The sequence below is a fragment of the Prionailurus bengalensis genome, chromosome B4 (genome assembly GCF_016509475.1).
Source record: "Prionailurus bengalensis isolate Pbe53 chromosome B4, Fcat_Pben_1.1_paternal_pri, whole genome shotgun sequence".
NCBI lineage: Eukaryota > Metazoa > Chordata > Mammalia > Carnivora > Felidae > Prionailurus > Prionailurus bengalensis.
The window spans coordinates 81,222,572-81,234,374 of record NC_057358.1 but is presented as its reverse complement, the minus strand read 5'-3'; the positions used below and the strand labels follow the sequence as shown (position 1 = coordinate 81,234,374).

At 35.3% G+C, this 11,803-nt stretch overlaps 2 protein-coding genes across 2 annotated transcripts; one reads left to right on the top strand and one right to left on the bottom strand.

The window, feature by feature from the left end:
- Window positions 1-312: 312 nt before the first annotated feature.
- On the bottom strand, window positions 313-1,251 carry LOC122473222 (olfactory receptor 12-like). Its single transcript, XM_043563473.1, has one exon. The coding sequence runs from the start codon at window positions 1,249-1,251 to the stop codon at window positions 313-315; it is 939 nt and encodes a 312-aa protein (XP_043419408.1).
- Window positions 1,252-9,691: 8,440 nt separating this feature from the next.
- LOC122473628 (olfactory receptor 9K2-like) lies at window positions 9,692-10,705 on the top strand. Its single transcript, XM_043564269.1, has one exon. The coding sequence runs from the start codon at window positions 9,743-9,745 to the stop codon at window positions 10,703-10,705; it is 963 nt and encodes a 320-aa protein (XP_043420204.1). The 5' UTR covers window positions 9,692-9,742.
- Window positions 10,706-11,803: the final 1,098 nt, after the last annotated feature.

The following is an 11,803-nucleotide window of genomic DNA, read 5'->3' as shown; positions in this document are numbered from 1 at the left end:
GTAAAGCAGAAAAGTTAAAGAATCATTCACACAGATGTAATATTTTAATTATTATATACTAGCAGCTCTTACCATTTACTTCTTAAAGCAAAATTGAAATGAAAACATTATCACATCAGAAATTGAAAACAGATAATTCTTTCATATATTCTAAGCATAGAAATACCATTTTGTAACACTTAGAAAAACATTTGTTGCTGTATATAAAAATATCTTTGATAATGCTAATTTTACAAGAACAAGGATAACTGAGACCCTTAGGAAACAAAATGTGTCCACTGAATGATGGTTTTACAATTATCAGGGGAGGAATCATTTCCTGTGTAGTAGTATTCTTTTCATAGCCTCTTGCACATCTCTGTTTCTCAGACTGTATATTAGAGGGTTTAGCATCGGTATTACCAGTGTGTACAGCACAGCTACAATCTTGTTTGACTCTGGAGAGGAGATAGCCCCAGGCTGGGCATACATGAAGAATACAGCCCCATAGAATAAACTCACTACTGCTATATGGGAGCCACAGGTGGAGAAGGTCTTACCCCTGCCATGGGTCGAGGGGATCTTCAGGACGGTGGACAGGATGTAAGCATAGGAAACCACAATGACAGTTGTGGTGGTGATGATAATGACGGCCGAGAGAATGAACAACACAATCTCATTCACAGATGTGTCCACACAGGAGATCTTGATCAGGGCTGGGACGTCACAGAAAAAGTGGTCTAGTCTGTTTTCTCCACAGAAACGCAAACTGAAGGTGAAACCTGTTTGAACCATGGAGTTGATGCCTCCACAGATGTAGGATCCAGTCACCAACTGAGCACAGACTTTCCGGGACATGTGCACGGGGTAAAGGAGAGGGGAACAAATGGCCGAGAATCGATCAAATGCCATGACAGCCAGAAGAAAGCCTTCAGTTGTGACAAACAGGGCAAAGAAGAAAAATTGGGCCGCGCAGCCATTGTAAGAAATCTTCTTTCCCTTAGATAGGAAGTTGGCTAAAGTTTTGGGAGCAATGACTGTGGAGTAGCAGAGATCTAAATAGGACAAGTTTCTAAGGAAGAAATACATAGGCACATGAAGTCTGGAGTCCACCTTAATGACAATTATCATGCTAATATTTCCCACCACAGTGACCATGTAGATCAGCAAGAACACTAGGAATAAGAGGATCTGTACTTTTGGAGGGGTTATGAATCCTAGTAGAACAAACTCAGTCACTTCTGAGTAATTCCTGTTAGGCTCGCTCTTCATGGCTGAGATGTAGGTGGAATTGGAGAGATGGTAAAAATGAAAGAAATGAGTCATCAGAATACTTGTTTTAGGAAAAATAACTAAAACCCAGCGTGGAAAATTTTCATCATCCAAGAAATCACACAACACCAGTAAAGGACAGATTACTGTTTTTAAAAAGTCTTCCTAATGAAGAATCCAATCTCATTGGTCAGCCTCTTTAGATATACTTATTTTGCAAGTAATGAGGATGTGCCCTCAAGGTGTACTTTGGGGAAATGGAGATTCCAGGAAACTGTCTGGAAACAAGAGCTTGCTCTTTGTTTTCCCTTCTTGATTTATTATCAGTTACTGCCATTGAAAGTTGGCTCTTCTAGTGGACAATATTTCTCACAGACATTACAATGCACTTAAATTCTCATTTGTAATGAAAATCCATTCAATTGATGGTCTCATTTTATCTTAAAGAAATAATTTAGTTTCCTTATCTATTATAGAAAAATGATATACTAATACTGTATCTATCCATCTTTCTTATATGGAGAGAAAACCTTCAAATTCTGGCAAAGGCATCATCCTTTTACCCATTAACTTCATCTTCTTATTTCTTCCATTATTTTTGTCCCTATAGTGACATGCACTTTAATGTGGCACAGTTCATCTGCTAAAAACAGAAGTGATTCTTGCGTATATTTTCTGAACACAATGTAATCAGATTTTTATTTTTTTCTCTTCTTCTTTCCTTCCTTCTTTCCCTCTCTGATTCCCTTTGGAATTTACAGAGTGGAATACAAGTGAGGAACTCTAAGATCTTGGGTAGCGATTTTTCTATCCTTTCAGAAACAGACAAATCTAACAAAAAATACAAAGATCTGTGAATGGGTAGGATAGAACACACACAGGACAATTTAAAGATAGGTATAAATGGAACAAAAGGAAGAAATATGTATTTAAACAAGCTTATGTTATATTGATTTCAGCATATACTATTATGGCTATAAAGCATTCTTAAAATATTGTGGTAGAGGGAGGAAGTAATTTTTATTTTATTTTATGTATGGGGAAATTAAGACAAAAACACATTTAAAAGGCTTCTTTAGAGTCATGAGATTGAGCAGCAAAGGGGTTTACTATTCAATAATCAAAACATGTAAAAGAAAACTGGCAAACAAGAAATTCAAAGATTCACATACTATGAAGATGTCTTTTATAATTTTATAAGTATAAAAATTATAATTCTGTGTATTTACATAAATCATTATGTAAATTATGGAATTATAATACATAAATAAAATTATATGTTATATAAATTATAAAATGCATTATAATGTCTCTTGTAATTTTTATTGTTGTCACTGGTATGGTTTCACTAATTTTGACATTCTTTTAAGACAGTTGGGACTATGGAAGTATATTAGAGTCAATTTGGTTCAGTATGTATGAAACTTACTTTCTTAAAAAAATTAAAGGTTAACAGAAATATTGACTGATTGATTTTAGCAGGCAGGAGAATCACCAAAATATACTCTGGTAGGACCTATCAACTACAAAAATGCATGGTTTCCTTAAATTCATGTTTTACATAAAGAAGTTTCTGACTTCGACAGAAAAATTGGGAAAAAAAGAAAGATATAACTAAAATTATCTAAAAAAGAAGTGTTGAGAATAAACACATTAAATATAAACGATATTCTTAAGAATGAACACATTTCTTACCTTGTAAACCTTCTACTATATGTGAAATCATGAAGAAACAAAAGCATGAAAAGAAGCACACTTTAGTTTAACAGGAAGTCTTCCTGCAAAATGGATTGTATTTCCTCACTGTTCAGATCAGAGTCCAATCACTAAGATGAACAAGTACCAGCAACAATTGTAGTTTGTCTCTCTCTCTCTCTCTTTTTTTCTTTTTTAATGTGCTCTTTCATTGATTAAATCAACCAGACCTGAGGTGGCTCCTAAGAGAAGTTCTCTCATGAGGATGGAAACCAAAGTGGTGAGCATTCCCTCTGCAAGATATTAACCAGGGACAACAGTCTCTCTCTCACCAGTAATGTATTTTGTATCAGAATGCAAAAGAAAAATGAGGAAAGAAATTATTAAACTCAACAGAACTTTGGAAAGTTAGAAGGGTTCTCTTGAGGAGGTGAGAAGTACCTTCTACTTACTGAACAAAATTAATAAAAACAGTAACAATAATAACAAACACATTTGGATGAGAAGTACTTGATTCTTTTTTCTTAAAAAATTTGTTTAATGTTTATTTATGTTTGAGAGAGAGAGAGAGAAAGAGACAGAGCACAAGTTGGGGAGGGGCAGAGAGAGGGAGACAGAACCTGAAGCAGGCTCCAGGCTCCCAGCTGTCGGCACAGAGCCATGAGATCATGTCCTGAATGGAAGTACAATCCTAATGGACTGAGTCACCCAGGCGCCCCTGATGCTTTTTTTAAATTTCATGACACATAGAAGGATATTCACTAGTTTTCATTTGAGTAGATAAACAACCCTTACTTTAGAAACTCATTTCTTAACTCTACTGTTAATACAGCATGCTGGTATTAGAAGAAAACTTTATGCGGAGAATAATCTAAACAGTCAGTTAAAGAGCTTGGGGAAACGCCGGGGTGTGAATTTAGAAGTAACAAAGAGATGGGCAAGAGGAGGCAGTCATACCTCCATCTATGATTTCAAGACAACAGAAGAGGTGGTTTAAAAGATCCCAGAAGCCTGGAATTGCTTCAAGAGTGAGCACCAGGGTGGGGTGTGCCCACCTGTGCCAGAACCAACAAGAGAAAAACCTAAGTTACACACTGAAAGAGAAGGAAACTACCCCTCCTCACACATCCTTAGTTCTGCTGTCAGTGTGAAAGCAGCATCTTCAGGATCCTAGAGATCCTTCACACTTTATCCTGACAATGTTTCTTTTAGCGAGGACAACTTTCTTTGGTATTTCTTGTGCCGCAAATTTGGCATGACACATTCTCTTAGTTTTCCTTTAGTCAGAAAGTTCCTTTTTTTGCCTTCAGTTCTGAAGCCCATTTGTCCTGCACATGCTTGTTGGTTTGGTCTCCCCTCCTCCTATCTTTAAGTGCTTTAAAGATGTTGTTCCATTGTCTCTGGTTCGAATTGTTTCTGACCAAGGTGTATGATTTAACTTTCATTTGCTTGTGTGTAATGTCTCTCTTTTCCCCTCTTGACAGTGTCTCTTTTTCACTCACCTTCAGATTTTTATTCTGATGTGTTTTATTTGGTTTTCTCTCTGTTGATCCTGCTCGGGATTTTGCCCATTTCCTTGCATCTGTGTGTTTAGATTTGTCATCAACTTAGAAAAAATTTTTGCCCACCATAGTTTCTGTTATTTTTCTGGCCTCTCTTTTTCCAAATTACATGGCTAATATTTTCTCAGTTGTCATTGAACATCTGTTCTTTTCTATTTTTTCCTTTTTAACTCAATCTTAGGTTTGGTTTGTTTCTATTGCTGTATATTCAAGTTTAAAATCTTTTTCTCCTGGTATGTTTCCTTTTTCTCAGTATTTAGTCATTTACCACTTATTATGCAATCTCTAAAAATATTTGGTTCATATTTTTTCTCCAGAGTTTAATTTTTTTGTGATGGAAAGCAAATCTATAAAAGCTATGCATTAATAACTAGATGTGGAAAATCTTAAATCTATTTTTTTTTAATTTTTTTTTAACGTTTATTTATTTTTGGGACAGAGAGAGACAGAGCATGAACGGGGGAGGGGCAGAGAGAGAGGGAGACACAGAATCGGAAACAGGCTCCAGGCTCTGAGCCATCAGCCCAGAGCCTGACGCGGGGCTCGAACTCACAGACCGCAAGATCATGACCTGGCTGAAGTCGGACGCTTAACCGACTGCACCACCCAGGCGCCCCTTAAATCTATTTTTTAAAAATATTCAATGACTTTAACATTTCTAGTACATACACTTCAGTGAGATTGCATTATTCTTTTTTTTACTGAAGTATTTTATTTATTGTCTGTTTAGACTTTTGACATTAAGTTTATGAGTAAGATTTACCTATAAAGTTTAATGTCCTTATGACACTTATGAGAGACTCAAAACTATAGTTAGAGAGTGTTTCCTTTATGACTATTCCTGACAGAGTTTATGTACAAATGACCTTATTTCTTTCTCAAATGTTCAGAAGTAAACACTGGTGAAGTCATTTAGGCAAGAACTATTCTTCATGGAAATATCATTAACGAAATTCAATTTCTTTAGAAAATATGATTAAAAATTCATACTTGTCTTTTACACATAATTTTTTCCTACTTAAAATATTTTTATTTAAAAAAATCATCAATTTTTGGTAAAAATATTTTTTTAGCAATATCAGCAGAATCTGTAGTGCCATCACCTTTTAATTCCTGACTCTTGTGATTTAATGTTGCTGTTTTTCCTTCATTAAATTGGCTAGGATTTTATACACATTACTAATTTTTCAAAGAATCAATGTCAGACTATGTGGCTATCCTATATTATACATATTTTTTTCTAATTAAGTAATTTTTATCTACATTATTTCTTTTCTGTTTTTGTTGTTTTGTGCTTTTTTTTTTTTTTTTTACTGTTTATTTATCTTTGAGATAGAGAAAAAGAGTGTGAGTCAGGGAGGGGCAGAGAGAGAGGAAGACACAGAATCTGAAGCAGGCTCCAGGCTCTGAGCTGTTAGCACAGAGCCAGACCTGGGGTTCAAACTCATGAACCACGAGATCATGACCTGAGCCGAAATCAGATGCTTAACCGATTGAGCCATGCAGGTGCCCCCTGAGCACTCAGGTACCTCATATTTTGTTTTAACTTGTTGTTTTCTATTTCACATTATTAAGAAGATTGTTATTATTAAGATCTAAATGTTTCTGCCTATCTTCTTCATATTTATCTGTAAGGTTTTGTATATCCCTCTAAGTACTACTTTTTCTTACCAAGCTTAAATATATCATGATTCATTATAATTTAGTTCAATTGAAATCAAAATTTTATTTGATTTCTTTTTTATCAGTATGTTTTTAGGAAGTGTTTATTTCTAATGTCCATGCCCATAAAGATTTCTAGTTATCTATCACTTATGAAATCAATAATGATAGATAACCGGAAAATTCTATGGGCATGAACGCTAAAAATAAACACTTCCTAAAAATCTATTTGATTTCTATATTAAGTTGAATATGATCAAGAACATATTTTGAATGATTTTAATCAATGAATTCGTTAAGGGTTTATTGATGTCTTAACTATTGTGACAGTTAGTGGCCCTCTACATATTTGTCAGAAATAGCATGTTGTTACCGTTAATGCTATCGTGGAAAGTTTAAGGATTAAAAAGTATATTAGATTATGGTACATTTTACAGGTTAGATATTCAAACTCTATATCATGTGCCTTCTAGATAGAGATGTTGGAAAGTTCAAATGTCTCCTGCCACACAGGTTCTTGACACAGATTTTGCTCTACCAATTAGATCTATACAAGCTCAGAATTTAGAAGGGCACAATGACTTGGGGATCAACTTTCTGTCCATTCTTTCTACCAGTAGAAAAAAGTTGTAGAAACATGTGGGCTTATTTCTGCAGTGCTGTTGAATCCTCAACTTCCTAGAAAAGTGATTTTGATGGATGAGGAAGTAGTGACGTTTTTTTGCTTCTGTGTATCTGATCCCTGGGACCATAGGTCAGGTGCTGTACTTTTGAATTGTATCCCCAAAAGTAGTATATCTGTGTGTGTTTATCCTAAATTTCTCTCAGGATCATTATAAGAGTGTCATCCAGAAATTCTTCCAGCCTTTCCAAATTTGATAGGCCTCAATTCACCTTAATTAATATTTTCCTGTTTAACGTATGTAATGTACTTCTGGGGCACTTAGGTGGCTCCGTCTATTAAGAATCTGATTCTTGGTTTCAGCTCAGGTAATGATGTCATGGTTCATGAGATTGAGCTCCACATCAGATACTGCCGACAATGTGGAGCCTGGTTGGGATTTTCTCTTTCTCCCTCTCTCTCTGCCCCTCCTTTGCTTGCCACTCTATCTCTCTCCTTCTCTTATAATAAATACATATTAAAAAAATAAAAACATGAAATACCTAATCTGCTTTTTCTTCCTACACTGACCAAACTTTTATTAATACTGTATTATAATGAGAAACTCTTACCCTATATCATTTTGTATTCCATACAGAGGAAAATTCTAAATAAACTCTAGAAATAATTTTTAATTAAAAGGGGATTTAAAAAGTAGTATTACAATTAATTTATGGAAATATTTAGGATGAAAATATATAAAGCTCAAAATACTAAGCTCATTAAATAGAGTATTATGCCTATGGTTATTGTTTTTTTAATTTTTTTATGTTTATGTAATTTTTTGAGAGAGAGAGAGAGAGAGAGACAGAAGCGCAAGCAAGAAAGGGGCAGAGAGAGAGGGAGATATAGAATCTGAAGCAGGCTCCAGGCTCTGAGCTATCAGCACAGAGCCTGACACGGGGCTCAAACCCACAAGCCACGAGATTATGACCTGAACCAAAGTCGGATGCTTAACCAACTGAGCCACCCAGGCGCCCCTATGTCTATGGTTTTAATGCAGTCCTTTAGTCACAAAATAGTTAAGATATTTTAAAATCTTTTACTAAGGAAATTTAAAATCATTTTATTGAGTGCTGTTATTTCTTCTCTAATTGTTTAGTATTTGAATATAAGAAAGCATAGAATTAGCAAAATATTATCTGACTCTGAGTTTGTGATTTACAGGGTATTTGTCATATCATGAAATATGTCTACATCAGACCATGGGGGAGGGGAAGGGAGAAAAAAGTTACAGAGAGGCAAGGAGGCAAACCATAAGAGACTCTTAAAAACTGAGAATAAACTGAGGGTTGATGGGGGGTGGGAGGGTGGGGAAAGTGGGTGATGGGCATTGAGGAGGGCACCTGTTGGGATGAGTACTGGGTGTTGTATGGAAACCAATTTGACAATAAATTTCATATTAAAAAAAAAAGAAAAGAAATATGTCTACATCAAGAAATATAGATAAACCATATCTTGGAGTGAATTTTTATCTTTTTTTAAAGCTTAGTGAATGTAATTTACTACGTAATTTAAAATATTCACTTATCTAACACTTTTCTCATATAGTACTACCTTTTAAATCTGTTTCTATGTACCTACCAATATGTATGCTATGATAATTACCAGGAAGTTTTTCTTTGTCAATGAAGAAGACTAAGTCCAAAGACATTTCCCAAAGCATACATACAACCAAAGGGAAAAGTTCCTTGTATTTGGACTATTATTAGATTATTTGTTTGTGTCTGAGGTTACTGCAGTCCTAATGGACAACAGCCCTGGAGCCTGTACTTATGTCTCTATAATTGACTTTATGATTACTCCTCTCCCAATGGAATCCATCACAGAGGATGAGCAAAACCTTAATGTTGAAATATCCTGAGGAAAGATTGCATAGGACTAAAATAAGTAAGACCATCATAAACAACCACTGTTGATACTGGAGCAAATGATGATAGACTATAGATGACACAAAATTGCTATGGTCCTTTAATACTCATCTTATTTTAAGATGTATAAAGCCTACTAGGATTTAAGAAAGGAACTCTCCATTATATATATTCCTTAAATATACTTGCCCTGCCCAAAGAGCCAGATCCCATGAATTGATGAAGTTGTGGTAGAAAGGCATCATTGTGTTGTAAGTATTAGAATGTTCATTAACTTCTCCCCACTTCAGAAAAGGAGCTGATTATGGCATGTTTTAATTAAACAACTATTAGTGGAAGTAAAATATTTATAATGAAGCAATAAAAATTCCTTTATTTTGGGGAATGGACTTGATCTGAGGAAACGCCCATTTATTCAGAATGATCTTTAGAGCATTTTATTTGATTTGGATTAGTGGTTTTTAAATTTTATTAATTTTAACACACAAATAACTTATCTATTTTTATTCTATTTTCAAAGATGGATACAGTAATAGTGAAAAGGAAAGAAATTGAGGTAAATAAGGTAACAATATTTTAAAATATATTTATTACTGTCATGTAATGATTCAAACACTCACTTGGCTATCGCAGGCTATAAACATTGTCATAGCGATTACATGTAATATCTCTATTTTAGATCCTAGTAACACTCCTATTTTAGATTGTGAAAATTATTTTACTATAAAAATGTTAAGAATAGAAATTTCAAATTTGATTGAAATTAGACAATATTGTATGCTACTTATTGGCTGAACTCACAGCAAATTTATGATTTAAGTACAGTGACCCAGAAAATTTTTTTACTGCTTAGTCTCATAAGCCTAGTATTATGTAATGCAAATTCTTGATTCTTCATGACATTAAAATTGTCTTATGTTCAATAGTTAATTAAGATGTAAATAATTTATTCTACATTTAAGAAATTATTTATGCCACTAGAAACAAAGCCTAGATTTCATTTGTTTATTTTGCCTTGTGCCTCTCAGCAGGTTTCTGCCATGGGTGACAGGGGAACAGACAATCACTCGGAAGTAACTGACTTCATCCTGGTAGGCTTCAGGGTCCGCTCCGAGCTCCACATTCTCCTCTTCCTGATCTTTCTGCTTGTGTATGCCATGATCCTCCTAGGGAATGTTGGGATGATGACCATTATTATGACTGATCCCCGGCTGAACACACCGATGTATTTCTTCCTGGGCAACCTGTCCTTCATTGATCTCTTCTATTCATCTGTTATTGCACCCAAGGCCTTGATCAACTTCTGGTCTGAGAGCAAGTCCATCTCTTTTGCAGGCTGTGTGACCCAGCTCTTTCTCTTTGCCCTCTTCATCGTGGCGGAGGCATTTCTCCTGGCAGCCATGGCCTATGACCGCTTCATTGCCATCTGCAACCCACTCCTCTACTCTGCCCAGATGTCAACACGTCTCTGCACTCAGTTGGTGGCTGGTTCCTATTTATGCGGCTGCATCAGTTCAGTTCTTCAGACAAGCATAACATTTACTTTGTCCTTTTGTGCTTCCCGAGCCATCGACCACTTTTACTGTGATGACCGTCCACTTCAGAGGCTATCTTGTTCTGATCTTTACTTTCATAACATGGTTACGTTTTTCTTATGCAGCATTATTATTTTGCCTACCATAATTGTCATTATTGTGTCCTATATGTATATTGTGTCCACAGTTCTAAAGATAAGATCCACTGAGGGACGTAAGAAAGCATTCTCCACTTGCAGCTCTCACCTGGGAGTCGTGAGTGTGTTGTACGGTGCTGTGATTTTTATGTATGTCATCCCTGACAGATTTCCTGAGCTGAGTAAAGTGGCCTCGTTATGTTACACCCTAGTCACTCCCATGCTGAATCCTTTGATTTATTCTCTGAGAAACAAAGATGTCAAAGAAGCTTTGAGAAAGATTCTGGGGAAAAAAATACTTCTATTTAATTCTGTCTTAACAGTGACATAACTGAAAGGCAGAGGCATTATGACAATCTGGGGAGGCATTGGCACAGAGAATTTGCCCATTGATATTAGAAATATTTAATTTTGGAAATTTTGCGTATTTGAAACCCATGTACTTACAGCTGAAGGATACATTAAGACTACATTTTGCCTGGCTGTTGATTTTGGGGTGGAATGGCTTTCGCCATACTTCATCTTCATATGGGTAAAGATAATGATTGCCATATATTTTGATTTTAGGGAAAATATATCCCAAGTTTGCTGCTGGCACTCTAAGGATGATGTTTGGGGTGTATTGTTTATTTTGACTTAGGAACAAGTGTTATGTAATATGTATGTAACTGGTAGAGTAACAAAATCTGATATGATAAGAAGACAGAACAAAATATCTGATTTATTGCAGAAATCTTTTTGAATGCTGCATGAGGGAAACAGTTACTCTGCAGTGCACACAGTCCTAAACGTGACATATGAGTCATTCTTAATTGTCCAGAAGGTCAATGAGTGATACACATATTTCACAGTTTTCTGTGGCTTAAATTATTCTTGAAAATCCTCCCTTGACAAGAAAACCGTAAAGAAAATGAAACAAAAACAAAGATAATTCATTTTTTGTTGTATATGCCTTAGAAAAAATTCATCAAATGATATTTATTGAATTTTGATGTGCATTTTGCCATATGAAAATCCGTAAGTGTAAATAATCTGTACTTAAGCTCACAATCAGATGAGGAGAAAAGAGCTGAACAGATAACTAAACCGCCACACAGAAACTCAGTGAAAAACACATTTATAGAATATACAAAAAAAAATGCAGCCTTTAGAGCTTGATGGTCAGAGATATCTTAAGTGCTTTGCAAAATAAATAAGTAGAATTGAGCAGGTTTCTGTGCAAAGAGAAATAAATAACTATACGGTGAACTCCATGAAGTTTAATAAGTCATTTTAACGCACAAGACAAAGAGTGAGGGATGAGACTTAAAAGGAAATTCATGGCAATCATGCAGACCTATATGTCGAGCCTAGGAAGACAGCCTTTATTCTGTAGACAAGGGGTAAGCTCTGGGGATTTTTCAAAAAGACAGTATTGTATTCAACTTGG

Coding starts and splice junctions, on each gene's coding strand:
- LOC122473222 (XM_043563473.1), bottom strand. CDS start 1,251: ATGAAGAGCGAGCCTAACAGGAATTACTCAGAAGTGACTGAGTTTGTT.
- LOC122473628 (XM_043564269.1), top strand. CDS start 9,743: ATGGGTGACAGGGGAACAGACAATCACTCGGAAGTAACTGACTTCATC.